Raw genomic sequence first — 17064 nt, forward strand, 5'->3', positions numbered from 1 at the left:
TCCGTTAAGTATATTTATACGTCTTATTCGCTGTCTTCGTCAGAAGAATTGTTATTTTCAGTATGAGTGGGAGTTATTGATTGAAAATAATTATTAAAAAATTCTTTTCTTTCTTGAGATAGATACAGCATTAGACTTTTCAAGTCTTTAATTTTCGCTTGAGTTATTCCAACATGAGGAGGCATTAGTTTTGGTAACTCTGAAAGTCTTTTTTTTGTCAAATTTTGGAAAATCAATGGACTTTCCTTTGTATAATTTTTGAAAATTTCAATCTTACCATTAGGCTGATAGCATATCACTCGAGCTTCAGAAATTTTCATTTGCTTCGGTTTGCGTAATATACCAGACAACATTGTTTCAAAGTCTTGTAAAATTTCAGGTACAGATTCTATGACATGAAAAGGGGTATTTTTCGCGTTTTTAATTAAATCAAAATATTTTTGTGCAGTTTCAATTTTTTCAATCTTTTTTTTTTTGAGCATAGGTCGCGAAATTTCTGTCGCATTGACAAAAAGAGTGACCCCGGACAGGAAAAATATGTATGATCTGTGTATTTAATTCTGCTGCGAATAATAATAAGTATATGAATACGGTATAATTGCGATTTTTACTTCCGCAAGCGTCTGAAAATAGAATTATTTTTCAGTGCCTTGTGGGATCAAATTCAACATTTATCACGTAGTCCAAGAAACTGCAAACTGTATTTGCACCTTTTTTTGCCAACCCTTCCATATAAGGAAACATATAACTGTCTTCAGTATTATGCAAATGAACATTGAAAAGATATAACCATATTAGTCTTTTATAAAATTGATCACCGACAGCTAATTTGAGAGCAAAGGTAAATTTTGCGCGTAATCAAATTCACAACATAAACAATTTTTTTCAAGCAAAATATTTTTTTTTAATAGTAAATATTCTTCGACCATTTTTTTGTGATTCACGATTTCATCCGATAAAGTTTCATTATTTTCATTTGCAAAACATTCGTTGCATACATCGGTTCTAGGTAATTTAAAACTGAATGGAACATTTCTATTAAAATATTTACAATACGTAGACAAACTTATTGGACAATAAAATTTTTGTGTAACACTTTTATAAAAATCGCAAAATAAATCGTATAAAATTTGTAAATTTAATTCCGAATTACTGAAATAATTCAATGTAGTAGTTTCACGTTTATAGTGATATTGACGATGAGGAATACTCTGACAATGAATAAGAATCAGTTCTTTAATATCATCTGTCAATTTTTCCTCTCGATTATCATGTTTCCCTCTTTTATCATTTAAATCTTTGTTATTTAAAATTTTGTCTTGAACAGTTCTAAATCTTTTAAATCCGACATTTAAAACATTGCTCAAAAATTGCTTACAAACAGAAATATTTTTTTCATCTGTAGGGAAGTAATAATGCCATTTTATCAATCTAGTTTTAACAATAGAATCAATATTCAAAGGATCAGAGCATTTTATTAAAGTTTTTAGCATTAAATTTTGTTTGTGGTAATCACCCAATTCCCAAAAATCAGAAAATAGTTTTTGTTGTAAATTTAGACTGATTTTTTCGTAACATTTATTCATTTGGCAGCAGGATTCAACAGGATGAAATGATTTTTCACTGACAGTTTTTTCTGTTGTTGCAATATATTCAAGACCCTAAAACAATTACTTATTTTGCTTCCTCGTGGAGGAAGCTATGTAGTCCTTTCGTTTATAAAATTTTTAAAAATGGTGAAAACAAATTTTCCTCTATATAGAAACATGTTATATGAGATCCTGATCAATTGTCCGGATGTATGTATGTGTGTGTGTATGTGTGTGTGTGTGTGTGTGTGTGTGTGTGTGTGTGTGGATAGTTTTTGTGAACACGATATCTTTAACAGGTTTTAATGGATTTGGGTAAAATTTGGTAGGCTTATTTAACACATTAATCTCTCAAAAATGACGAGAGGATTTTTAAAAATACCCAAAAAAAAAAATTTATCGTCTTTTTTCCAAAATTTTTTTTTTAATTGAAAAAATTTTTAAATCGAAAAATTTAAGGTAATATATAATATAATCGTCTTCTTTATGTCAAGATGAATCGATTGATATATATAAAGTATAGATTTGATTGAAATTTAAAGAATTAATGAAAGTTAAAAAATCAAAAATTCTCATTTTAGCTAAAAAATGATGTGTTTGATTAAATTCAAGTTTATATATGAAATAATTTTATTCCTTGCATTGAAACAAATCAATTAGTATATAGAAAGTATACATTTGAATAAAATTAAAAAAATTAATGAAATTTAAGAAATAAAAAATTTACGTTTTAGCTAAAAAATTTTGTTTTTATTTAAATTCAAGTTTAAACATAAAATAATTGTATTCCTTGCATTGAAACGAATCGACTGGTATGTATAAAGTATACATTTGCGTTAAATTAAAACAATTAATGAAAGTTAAAAAATAAAAAATTTACATTTTAACAAAGAAATTTTGTGTTTATTTAAATTCATGTTCAAAAATAAAATAATTGTATTCCTTTTTTTAAACTTTCATTAACTCTTTCAATTTAAATAATAATAATAATAATTTAAATATATATCATACATACCAATCGATTTATTATAATGCAAGGAATGCAATAATTTTATGTTTAAACTTGAATTTAAACAAACACAATTTTTTTATGTATATTAATTTCAGTGTTACTGCTTCCTCCATGAGGAAGCAAATTTTTTGCATCATATAATGAGGAAGCAAAATGTTCATGAAATGAACATAAAGGACACCCTACTTGTTTTAATTCTGCTTATACAAGTATAATTATTTTAAAATTTTTTAAGAATTAATTTTCCTGGTGAACAAAATTTACTTTTTTACGTTTATATTTTTTATTTCAATGTTATTCAAATTGAAAATAAATTAAAAATAATTCAAATACTTACTTCTTCATCAAAAATTAAAATAAAAAATACTATAATAAATTTCGTACTTGTAATTTTTATAAAATTTAATTCAACTAATTGAACTACAAATTAGTAAAAAAAACTACAATAAAAAAATTTAATGTTTAAAAAATAAACAATAAAAAAGCTTCTAATAAATAACAAAACAATATAAAGTAAAAACTTAAAAAAAACACTATAATTAAATAAAAGACCATAAATTAATAACAATAGAATTGAAAATGTTTGAATCATTTTCATTATTATCAAATTTAAAAAATACCTTTTTCCTTTTAGTTTTTCTAACATTTTTTTTCCAATTTCTAGGATTTTTTGCTATTTTTCTACGGGACTGGGTAAAAGAATATAGCGAGAGAACAACATCGAAAACTTAAAAATAATAAATATTGAATTTGAAACATTAATAAAATAAAATACACACAAAAAATAAAAATTATATTTTTTAAAAATTGTTTAAAAATGTATAGGGTCAACCGGGGTAAATCCGAACGCTTTTAGTAAGTTTCAACAATAACATAAGTTTTTTCTTTAAAAAAAAAATACTTCCGGTATTCTGGTGCATGAAGTTGTTACTTTACTTCCATAGAACAATTTTATGGGGTAGCAAAAATTTTTGATAAATTACAATCGCAGGAAACTTAGCGTTCGTATTTACCTCGATACTTTGCAACTTTCCTAAAATACCGGGGTAAATACGAACGCCACTGTATTTCAGAAAAATCTTAGGGAAAATAAATTTAAAGTATTGCAATTGTTAAACTTATATAAAAACTCAAAAAAAATACGATAATAAACCTATTATGTAATAATGCATCATATATAAATACAAAAATCAAACAGGTTAAAAATTAAAATGCATTACACAATTAAAACCTTCAATAACTTTATCAAATCATAACGGATTTTTGCAAAACTTGCTACAGAAAGTATTTTAGAGTGATTGAATGTAAATACAAAAATAAAAGTTAAATTTTTTAAATTCAAAATGGCGGACTTTCCTAAAACTTATTTTTAAAAATGATCAAATTTGCTAACTCCAAATTCGTAATCAGCGACCCTGAAAACCCCGAGTAACAATTTTCGAGAGAATCCAATGAATTTTTTAATTCTCGTCCGCCATTTTGAATTTTGAAAAACTGACTTCAAATTGGTAATTAGCGACCCCAAAAACCGTAGAATACCAAATTTTATTAAGATCCTGAAAAACTTTTTTCAACAAACCATTTGGCAAAAAAATTGAAACACTCCTTCGAGAGAACAGAGATTAAGTTTCTGCTTATTAATTACTAACGAGGATAGGTATAGAAAGAAAAACTTTTATAATGTTAAAATAATAGTGTAATGAAATAAAAACAATTTTGTGTGGCTCTGATGTAAAAAAAAATGATTGAAAATACCGTTCGGATTTACCCCAGTTTTCCAATTTTCCTGGGTAAATACGAACGGCCTGATATTATTAATAAAATTTGACAGAAGGCAAAAATGAAAAATAGTTTCTGTTCTAGTATTCATAACAAACAATTATAAATAATAAAATAAATTTTTAGCTTCTTTTTCTTCAAATACGAGACAAAATACTAAAAGAGTGTCATCTTTGATTTTCAATCTTTTTTGCAATACTCGTTATCTTTGTTTATGCTGTTGCTAATTAACAAACGAAAAATGGGATAATACTTAGAATCTCTTGAAGAGGATCTGAGGTAAAAATTCTCATATCGAACTTATTTTTAAAAATTTTAATTAAGCTGAAATAATTAGCGTTCGGATTTACCCCCCGTTCGGATTTACCCCGGCTGACCCTATTCAAAAACATTAAAATAATTTTTTAAAAACTAAAAGTCTTTACAATAAGTAAATATCCATAGGATATAAAGCATCACGCCACTATTACAATGCTCACGGCCGGGCCACGCGCGACGTACCAAAAAATAAAACTGTTAGGTATAAATTCTAAATGTTTAATCAAATTAGTTTAAAATCTTTTTAACTATTATAAATAATTCTTCCACTGGAAGTTTTTCCAATTCAAAAGTTCGTCACAGACTTTTTTCATTTGAATGTATTAAATAATTTTTTTTGGCTTTTAACATAAATAAATTAATAAAAATGTTAGTTATTATTTTAATTTATTTATTGTTCATCTAACACTTTTGGGATACTTTGATGAGTAAATCCTCTAAATCTGAAGTCAAAAAGTCAAAAAACTTCGGATTTATGACGAGTTGAACATAAAATTGAATGAAATATTACGGTATAAAAAAATCAAGTTTTTTGCAATTATTTTGAAAACAATTCACTTTAAGAAAAAACTTTATTGAGAAAAAAATTGCGTAATTTTATTCTGTACAAAGATATAATATTCAAAAATCAAAATTAAAAGGTTTTTTTTTCATGTCAGGGGCCAACTTAAAGCGCTGGATTTCACGCGTATGCCCTTCTACGATCCGGCGTTTCAATTTATCCGAAAATTGTATGAATAATTTTTACCTGGGTACAGTATATGTGTTAATTAAAAACTGTAAAAATATACAGGACCGTCAGGAAATATCGATACGGTTTGCAAGAGTTCTATCCAAAACACATTTGTCTTTAAACTATGATAACTTTTTTTCGCATTACAACTGGGGTTCCTCTATTAACCTTAACGGCCGTTTTCTCGAAAACTGGTTTTTGCAACAGATTTCTTTTATCTGTCCAGGTTATATAAAAGAATTTTTATAATGCTTTAATTGCTGTTGGGTGGGCAAATTCTGTTGTGAAATAGTACCCAGCAAACACGAATACGTAATGGTTATATATTTGTTATATAACGAGGTGTAACACGTTCTGTCACAAGCTTGTAGCATGTTACAGGCAGGTTACGATAAATGTCAGCTCTGAGCTCTGTAACAGATATGTAACAAATACATAACACTGTTACTAGTGATTTATAACAGATATGTAACGATTATATAAATCAATTACAAATTTTTTAAATCCAGTAACAACATCTTATATAACACATATGTAACAAATATAGAATTTTTTTACAAAAAAATACAGTTAAAATTAATATAATAAATTAAAAGAGTGTCATATTTTGTCTTAATTTGATGTTGATAATGTTAATAAAATAAAAAAAATTAGGAATCCTAGCACATTCTCGAAATTTTTAACCTGTTGACTCTGAGATTCGAGCTCTCGACCATCACTAGTGTACCTACACTGCAGGGCTCAACCGGGAGCTGCGCCTAGACATGCTCGACCAAGGGAGACTATGAAGGTTTGTTAGGAAATGTTCCTTGTAACAAACACATGAAATAGATAGGTTTATTATTTTGTAAAACCATCAAACAATGTTTCAGTTGTTTATTATTTATTACAATGAGTATATTAGCATATCATTTCTAAAATATTAATAATTTTTAACAATATAAATTTTTTTTTATATAAATATAAATTTAATTTGAAAGGAAATAAATCTTTTCTTCAGTCAAGTGGACAGTTCATATAAATTTCAATTTTCTCCAAAAAAGTAATTAAGTAACAATGTTGATACAGTAAAATTTTTTAAATTAACTATTCTAATTTTTATTACTCATAATAGTGATTTATATTTTTATTTAATATTTAATATTAGCAAATTATATATATGTATAATAATATTCTTATAAAAAATTCAATATACTATAACTAAATAAAAATTTTGTTATACTTAACTTTATCTTATAAGAATATTATTATAGAGTGACTATACACCGCAATGAGAAGAGAAACATTGTCATGCGAAAGTGAGAAACTTTTCTCATCGATGAGAAATCGAAATGAGTGAAATCAAGGTTGCCAACCTAGAAGACGAGTTGGTAAGGTAGGTATTGAATAGTTTCTTAAGAAAAAATTCAATACCTACCTTACCAACACGTCTTCTAGGTTGGCAACCTTGATTTCACTCACTCATCGATGAGAAAAGTTTCTTACTTTCGCATGACAATGTTTCTCTTCTCACTGCGGTGTATAGTCACTCATATATAAGAATAGTGTGATGTAAAAAAATTTACTAAGTCTCAACAAATTGCAAGTCTTATAGTAATTTTTTAAGCAAAGAATTTAAAAATTACTTAAATATAAGACAAAGCAAATATTAAGTTTCTAATAAATATAAATTATAAAAATGTACGAAATTCAAAACTTTTAAAAGTTCTCAAATTAATTTTAACCTACCAAAAATGACTAAATTTTGCAATTCGACTAATTTTAAGTACTATATATACACTGCAAAAAGAAGTATCTTATTTTAAGATGTTTTGGTAGCGTTTTTAAGACATTAAGTTGTTTAAAATGTTTTGATATTTAGAAATCGCTACCAAAACATCTTAAAATAAGATACTTCTTTTTGCAGTGTAGATTTGAGGAAACTGTATACTAATTCTTTGTTGAAAATCAAATAATTTATGTTTCGGTGAAGTTTCAATATCCAATATTATTGAAATTCTAAGTTATATAATATTCAAATATTAAAAAAATTGATGTTGGCATAAAAATTGACAAAATTATATTGCATTATTAACGAAAAAAAATTCAAATAGAAATCTTACAACAAAAAGGATCAAACCTCGGATCAAACATTTAATGACATTTGTGACTGAAGTATTACAGAACATTTGTAGATTTGACATAATGTTATAATTCTAGAACAGATAGTTATTAATAATTTTTAGAATAAGACAAGCATTCTGTTCTAGAAATGTCATGTAATAGTCTTTCAGCACAGTTCTAGAACAGAAGCGGGACAAAATTTCTAGAACATTTGGGACATCTATGTTTTAGAACTCTTATACACAGTGGTCCTCAAGCATCGACAGGTTCGACTATTTTTAGCATTGTATTATATACTGTTCAGTAATCAACAATTATATCTGTAATGTTCATTGGTAAACCATTTTAGTGTACAGTACGTACTCACTAAGCATTAGTATATTTAACGTATAGTAAAATACATACAAAAGCTTGAAGAATAGCTCATTAGATTACTCTTTATAGACTCTAAAACGACTTTGCCTGAAATCAGAACCAATTTTTTTTGAAATATTTTTAACCTGCGTTTTACAATAATTTTTCATATTTTAAGATTACCATTAAGCTTAATTTAGCATTTAAACTTTATTTATCTATTTATATTCAAGTTGAAATTTCATTCATTCATCCATTCATATCAATGTATTTGTGCATTAGTTTTGTAACTTCTTGTAACAACTGACTGATTAACTTATAGCTTGAGCGCAAGACCAATTGCTTTTTCTCCATTTTAAAATGAGTTCTCTTGAGGAGAACCGGAAGAAAATATGCGCACCATACAGTCAGAAAATTGCTTTTAAAGAGGTTAAACCAGAAAAGTTCCTTATAAACGAAAAATTAACTAATCTAATTAAAAAATTTATCAATGATAGTTTTAATTTAAATGATGAGAAATTTTTATTGAGCATTTGTAGAACATGCTATCTTACTCTTCTAGATTACGAAAAAGGTATCTTTAAAAGGCCCATTTAAATTAAAATTATTGTTGCTAAATTTTTTAATTAGATTAGTTAACTTTTCGTTTATAAGGAACTTTTCTGGTTTAACCTCTTTAAAAGCAATTTTCTAACTGCATGGTGCGCATATTTTCTTCCGGTTCTCCTCATGAGAACTCATTTCAAAATAGGGAAAAAGCAATTGATTTTTCGCGCAAGCAATAAGTTAATCAGTCAGTTGTTACAAGACGTTACAAAACTAATGCACGAATACATTGATATGAATGGATGGAATTTCAACTTGAAGAAGCTAAATTAAGTTTAATAGTAATCTTAAAAGATGAAAAATTATTGTAAAACGCAGTTTAAAAATATTTTGAAAAAAATTGGTTCTGATTTTGGACAAAGTTGTTTTAGCGTCTATAAAGAGTAATCCACAGAGAAAACATGGTGTTATTTTTGTTGCAGCTAATTTTTTTGGAGGGTAATTTATATAAGGGTAAATTTTGTATTTTACCTTTGTTTGGTATAATTATAATTAAAATAAACAAACATTACAAATTTTTATATAAAACGTCAACTTCAAACATTAACTTCTCCAACCACAAAAATTTAAAAATTATATAAAAGTTTCGTGATAAAAAATGGATGGAAAATAACTGTATAAACTGAGTAAATTGCAGTAGACATTTTGGGTATAATATTATTTATATTATCTTTCGTTTCTTATAGAAATAAATGTGATAAAAAGTAATTTCTTAACTATTACTGTTTTCAATAATAGATATTTTAATTTTTCACAAATAAAAATCGCCGCATATTAATGTATTAATTAATTAATATGAATATTCTACAAGTTACTTTTAAAACCAAATTCATATGAATTGAGAAATAAATAATTAATGTTGACTTAAATTTTTTTAAACCAAATTTTGTCAAAATGGAGAAATTTTATTGATTCTAAAATTTCATCATAGAAAAAAGGTAAATATTTTTTTAGGAAAGAGGTAAATAACTTTTATTTTAATTTTTAATGGCACATTATAATTTTAAATTACATTTATATATATATATGATGTAAATAGAGAACAATTTTCGAAAGGTTATAAAAATATTGTATTCAACATACAATGTAAATTTAAAAAAAACAAACATTTAATTAAATTATTTATTTTTATAACATTATAAATATTCAATAAATTAATTATATTAAATAATAACAAAAATAAAGTTTGTTAACCGCAATTGAAATTATGTCAAATCCAAGAGTGAAAACTATTTTATTATAAACTTTTGTTTATATTTAATTGCGTTCAATAACATAGTTCTAACCATAAAATTATTGCAACCTGAATTCAGATTAAACATTTGATTTTCTCTTAAATAAGCGAAAATTTTTTCATTTAGAGTAGGTAAAATTAAAATTTCTCCAATTTTGGTGTCAAAATGATACCAACAGGATAAAATTTGTTGCATACATTTTTAACACCGAATTTAATGTCAAAACAACACCCAGTTTTTTCTGTGTCTAATAAGCTATTCTACAAGCTTTTGTATGTATTTTACTATAAGTTAAATATACTAATGCTTAGTGAGTACGTACTGTACACTAAAATGGTTTACTAATGAACATTACAGATATAATTGTTGATTACTGAACAGTATAATACAATGCTAAAAATACATTTCGTAAAATGTAATTTTAAGTTTTTTCGACAGTTTTTACATTTACGAATAGTCTTCTAAAAGCTTGTTCAGTCAATTTTTGGATCCATTTTAGTCGAACCTGTCGCTGCTTGAGGACCACTGTGTATAGAACATTTGTTAGAGAATAATCCAAGAAAAAATTTCCGGATTTCCCTGGCGGATTGGGTAAACCGAGATGTAACCGTATTGGGTTACGATTCGGTTACGTTTCGGTTACTTGTGAAAAATTGTCGTTAATCGACGAAATATGTTATGTAAATAACTATTAGGAATGGTTAATAGACATTTAGAGGTCTTATTTATACAATAATAACAATAAATTAAGATATAATTACTCAATAATAAGTGTTTTAAGTGTACAATGCATACAGTTGTTGAGTTACCATATATGTATATTACCATCAGCGGCAGCTGTGATACGCGCGTTAAACACTAGATGGCGTTGAACATTACTTTGTGAATGAATTTCTAAAACACTTAATATTATATTATAATATTTTAATATAAAAATTATATACAATAATTTTATTATTATTATATAGGATTAATTTTCTTAAAGTTCTTCGACTTTAAAGAGAAAATTCTCATCATGGCACTCGCGTTTCACGCTCGAATGTATGATGCGGAATTAGAAGTGTTTTTGAGTATTTGGATTTTTTATTATTTAAATATATGAAACATTTAAGCAAACGAATACATTTAAGGGGTTAGTATCTCATCTCCATTATTTTTTTCAAATAGTTTTTTTAATTAAACAATTTATTTTATTTACTTCGAACTTGTTATACATAAAAGTAAGGGTTATATATACTATTTCCAGTTGAAAAATCTTGTACAATATCATGTACATTTTCTTGTTCAAGTTTAAGTACTTGCACATTCGCGTGATCTTGTACAAGAGCAGAAAACGAACCTGTAAAAAGAATTGAAACAAAGTACATGAACCTGTACACTGTACATGCAAGTGTATTTGTTTGCGACTTTGTGACTTTTGTGTGTGCAAAATTGCAAATCAATTTGTTTCGATTTATAAAAGTTATTTTGTCAACAACATTTTATGTCTATATACGTACGTACATACATACATACATACATACAGACACACAGACAGACACTTTCGCCGGACAATTAAACCACTGTAACTTTTACAATTTTATTTTAATCAAAAAATTTTATTTAAAAAAATTGTTTTCTTTTTCCTCGACTATAATGCTGTGTAGTGAAAAAAAATTTTTTTTTTTTTAAATTAAATTTCAAAATTTTGAAAATCCCGCAGTTTTTGCATTTTTTGATGAAAATGGCTGGCTAACGAACTTAACCTGTATTTTGATACTAACTTTGTGTATGCAAAATTGCAAAACGATTTGTTTCGATTTACAAAAGTTATTGTGTCAACAACATTTTGTGTCTACATACGTACATACATACATACATACAGACACACAGACAGACACTTTCGCCGGACCATGATTTTTCGACTCAGGGCACCTCAAAACGTAAAGATTTCATGGAAATAGTAAAAGTCAATTTTCGACCAATTATAATACCTTCTCATGTGATGAGAATGTAATAGATCGATTTATTAAAACAACTTTTTTCATTTCTACAAATATAAAAAAAAAATTTTCTCAATAAAAATTTTTTTTTTCTCAATGACATGAGAAAAATTAATTGTGACACAAAGAAATCTATTTTTCCCTAAAAAAATTTTTTTCTTAATAATAATTTTTTTTTCACAATAAAATGAAAAGATTAATTTTTACACAAACAAATTTTTTCTTAATAAAAAATTTTATTTTTTCAATGAAATGAGAAAAAGTAATTGTGACACAAAAGAAACTTTTTTCCTCAATAAAATAAGAAATATTAATTTTGAAAAAAAAAAATTTTTTCTGAATAAAAAAATTTCTTTTCTCAATGAAAGGAGAAAGATTAATTTTGACAGAAAAAAAAACTTTTGTTCCTAATAAAATTTTGTTTTTATTTGTACAAATGAAAAAAGTTGTTTTAATAAATCGATCTATTTTTTTAAAACTTATATTCACTTACACATTTGACACTCAAGTGTTTGATTTTAGAAATTCATTCACAAAGTAATGTTCAACGCCATCTAGTGTTTAACGCGCGTATCACAGCTGCCGCTGATGGTAATATACATATATGGTAACTCAACAACTGTATGCATTGTACACTTAAAACAGTTATTATTGAGTAATTATATCTTAATTTATTGTTATTGTTGTATAAATAAGACCCCTAAATGTCTATTAACCATTCCTAATAGTTATTTACAACATATTTCGTCGATTAACGACAATTTTTCACAAGTAACCGAAACGTAACCGAATCGTAACCCAATTCGGTTACAACTTGGTTAACTGACATTTATGTCGAAGCGAGAAAATAGGGAAAAACTGTTTGCTTTCAGAAAACTAATAAGAATTAAAAAATTATTAAATTTAACTTCACATACTTGGTATAATGATGGTGCTCTATTTAATTATGAAATAAAAAATTAATTATTTAAACAAATTATATGAAATAATGCACTTGTGTGTTTTTCCGAATGCAAATATGAAGTAAAAAGTTTGGGAAAGACCTTTGCGTAGTGTCCACGAAATAGGTACGCGAGCTCGGTCTGCTGATTTCATGGAAGAACTTAGCTAACTGCAGTGACGTCATGTGGTAAGGGGACAGTTGCAACAGTTCTATAATACGTTTTACGAATTCACAAATCATTTTAAAAGTACATGAACACTGCAAATAAATTTTCACCAAATAAGAACTAATTAGACAATGTTAATTTTGAATAATGATAATAATAATATACGTTTAAACTACTGAAATGAAATGAACAATCTTTATTATTAAGTTTAAAAACATTAAAAAAAATCGTCTGAGTTAATTTTACTTACAATTTTCTTCGTTTTTTATTTCTCAATTTCAACTTGATACACTTTTCATTCCGCTAAACATAACCTCTGAGTTGAAGTTTTGACAGAAGCAAGGGAAACAGCAGCTTACTGCCTGCGACCCGAGGACAATCCGAGTTTAGCCGAATTGCAGTTAAGTAGTCGTTCGGCTCTGACTCGACTCAATTTTTGATGGAAGAACTTAGCTAATTGCAAGCGCTGCAAATGTGAGGTTTTTATTTCAAATCCAACGCTCAGACTCGACTACTTATTTGATACAAAAAACACACAACTGCCTTTGACTAAGTTTTTCCTTCAAATCTTATATTCGAGCTCGCAGCCTCATTTGTTTTTTGGACTACGCAAAGTACTTTCCTTAACTTTTTATCAAATATTCTTTCATTTTCTGGAGTTTTTAAGATTTTTAATAACTATTTTTTATAAACAATAATTTGCAAAAATTATTTAAACTATAACTATTAGACGCAGCTTTTTCTTATGAGTTCATTGATACCAAAAACTCATTTTTCGTCAAAATGTCAGTTAACTAAGTTTTTATATCACACGGCAGAATACTTATGGAACTTATATCTAAGAACAGTTCTGGAGCAAAAAAATAAAACAGTTATGTAACATATTAGGAACATTGTTCTAGAACACTGTTACCATTTGGTTCTATAACTGCTACATGTTATTGATGGCACAATTGTTCTAGAACAATGTTCTTTAATTTTAATAGAACAATTATAGAACGTGTTTGCTGGGTATTTTTATAATTGAAACCTCCAAAAGGATCATATTATACTCTGTGGATGACCCATAAATATATTTTATTGATATAAAGAAATTCTCTATTTTTTAACAATATCTGGATGATGTTTATTCAGTTATTAATCAAAGAAATGAAAGTGCCCTCGTTCTAAAGAAATACCTATATATTATTATCCAACACCAATATTTGCATATATTATATAAACTAACCTCAGGATTGTCTCGAACTTGTTGGAATTGCTTCACCATCCCTTCTCTGTGACATTTTCGATATTTCATTATACCTCGTAATATTCTATCCATTTTCGAACATGTATATGTTGTTTAAGTAACAAAATACCTGCACTTAAAAAAATTGATATAAATAAATTAAAATATTTCTTTCTTTATATACTAACTACTAATTGTAAGTTGTTAGTTCTTTTTAAGAAAGTTAAAATTTCTTAAATCGCCACCAAGAATTCACTTTGGAATTTGAAAAAAATAAGCTATGCACAAGGACAGCTTATTTAATAAATATTATTACGTGCTACCGAAGAGATGAAGTTCAAGTAGATTTTAACACAGGTTGAGTACACTTTTTCACACTATATGTATTGGTAAACTTCTTTTTTATTAATCTTTTGTTTTAACAGTAAACATATTAAACATAGTCTTTTATGACAGAAGTAATGGTCATTTCATGAAAATTTTTATGAAAGCTAGACCATTCAACTACATATTAACATAACCCTATTGAAAAAAAACACGTATAATTATACGTATAATAATACGTATAATTATACGTATAATTGTACGTATAATTATACGTATAATTGTACGTATAATTATACGTATTATTATACGTATAATTGTACGTATTATTATACGTATAATTATACGTATAATAAGACATACGAATTTGAAACAAGAATTATACGCATAATTATACGTATAATTATACGTATAATAATACGTATAATTAATTATACGTATAATAATACGTATAATTATACGTATTATTATACGTATAATTATAATTCTATTAAAAATAGAATAATAGAATAGAATAGATTAATTAGTAGCAAAATTGCGCTGAAAATTATTAGAATTTTTAAAATGCAAATTAAATTTCACGAAAAAAAATATCGTCGAATGTCAATTCAAGCAGTCACCCATCCAAGTACTAACCGCGTCCAACGTTGCTTAACTTCCGTGATCTGATGAGAACTTGTTCCTTAGCCTTGGTGTTTCCGCTGTCTTGTCTTGATTAATAACTTTGTCGTATAAGTATTGTATCGCACCTAACCTCACTTTTAGTGATACTTATACGACAAAGTTATTAATCAAGACAAGACAGCGGAAACACCAAGGCGAAGGAACAAGTTCTCATCAGATCACGGAAGTTAAGCAACGTTGGACGCGGTTAGTACTTGGATGGGTGACTGCTTGAATTGACATTCGACGATATTTTTTTTCGTGAAATTTAATTTGCATTTTAAAATTTCTAAAAATTTTCAGCGCAATTTTGCTACTAATTAATCTATTCTATTCTATTATTCTATTTTTAATAGAATTATAATTATATGTATAATAATACGTATAATTATACGTATAATAATACGTATAATAATACGTACAATTATACGTATAATTATACGTATTATTATACGTATTATTATACGTGTCTATATTTTATAATATTTAGGTATATATTAATAAACAAAAATATATCCCTATTGAAAAAAAACACGTACAATTATACGTATAATTATACGTATTATTATACGTATAATTAATTATACGTATTATTATACGTATAATTATACGTATAATTCTTGTTTCAAATTCGTATGTCTTATTATACGTATAATTGTACGTATAATAATACGTATAATAATACGTATAATTATACGTATAATAATACGTACAATTATACGTATAATTATACGTACAATTATACGTATAATTATACGTATTATTATACGTATAATTATACGTGTTTTTTTTCAATAGGGAAAATATATAAACAAAAGTTTTAGCTAAAAAATAATTTAGGATATAATAATGACATTATAAAGTCAATAATTAATTAAATCGTTTTTCATTGTAGAATATTTTATAGCAAGAAAACATTACTGAAGTTTTAACCAAAAAAAATTTCAATATTTTGAAAAATTATAAATTATCATTAATTTTATCATTTTCTAGTAAAACGTATACTTATGTAGATTGGTGGATTTTTTAACGCAATAAATATAATGGTAGTATCTACATATTAACTTAAATTTAAATACAGACAAAAGTTTTTTTTAGCTAAAAAGTAAATTTTTGATTTTTTAACCTTAGAAGGAGTAACTGGGGTGTCTAGACACCCCACCCTATTGAAAAAAAACACGTATAATTGTACGTATAATAATACGTATAATTATACGTATTATTATACGTATTATTATATGTACAATTATACGTATAATAAGACATACGAATTTGAAACAAGAATTATACGTATAATTATACGTATAATAATACGTATAATTAATTATACGTATAATAATACGTATAATTATACGTATTATTATACGTATAATTATAATTCTATTAAAAATAGAATAATAGAATAGAATAATAATAGAATAATTAGTAGCAAAATTGCGCTGAAAATTTTTAGAAATTTTAAAATGCAAATTAAATTTCACGAAAAAAAATATCGTCTAATGTCAATTCAAGCAGTCACCCATCCAAGTACTAACCGCGTCCAACGTTGCTTAACTTCCGTGATCTGATGAGAACTTATTCCTTCGCCTTGGTGTTTCCGCTGTCTTGTCTTGATTAATAACTTTGTCGTATAAGTATCACTAAAAGTGAGGTGCGATACAATACTTATACGACAAAGTTATTAATCAAGACAAGACAGCGGAAACACCAAGGCGAAGGAATAAGTTCTCATCAGATCACGGAAGTTAAGCAACGTTGGACGCGGTTAGTACTTGGATGGGTGACTGCTTGAATTGACATTCGACGATATTTTTTTTCGTGAAATTTAATTTGCATTTTAAAATTTCTAAAAATTTTCAGCGCAATTTTGCTACTAATTATTCTATTATTATTCTATTCTATTATTCTATTTTTAATAGAATTATAATTATACGTATAATAATACGTATAATTATACGTATTATTATACGTATAATTAATTATACGTATTATTATACGTATAATTATACGTATAATTCTTGTTTCAAAT

The 17064-nt window shown here is 26.2% G+C and overlaps 1 protein-coding gene across 10 annotated transcripts in view; it reads right to left on the bottom strand.

Moving 5' to 3' along the window:
- The window catches only part of LOC127287467 (beta carbonic anhydrase 1), a 246247-nt gene that overhangs the window by 209574 nt on the left and 19609 nt on the right, over positions 1 to 17064 (bottom strand). For 5 of the 10 annotated variants that reach the window (XR_007843891.1, XM_051314483.1, XM_051314427.1 and 2 more), the window contains one exon: positions 14049 to 14183. The exons of 2 other annotated variants lie outside the window; for them this stretch is intronic. Coding sequence is in view for 7 of the 8 variants with exons in the window: in XM_051314483.1 (XP_051170440.1) it covers positions 14049 to 14141 (93 nt within the window). In the remaining variant the exon portion in view is untranslated. The remainder of the gene's footprint in view (positions 1 to 14048; positions 14184 to 17064) is intronic. 3 more of the 10 variants (XM_051314437.1, XM_051314420.1, XM_051314446.1) reach the window with 1 other exon arrangement.

The sequence above is a fragment of the Leptopilina boulardi genome, unplaced genomic scaffold, assembly GCF_019393585.1.
Source record: "Leptopilina boulardi isolate dan_hultmark-lab unplaced genomic scaffold, ZJU_Lbou_2.1 LbouV2_122, whole genome shotgun sequence".
NCBI classification, from domain to species: domain Eukaryota; kingdom Metazoa; phylum Arthropoda; class Insecta; order Hymenoptera; family Figitidae; genus Leptopilina; species Leptopilina boulardi.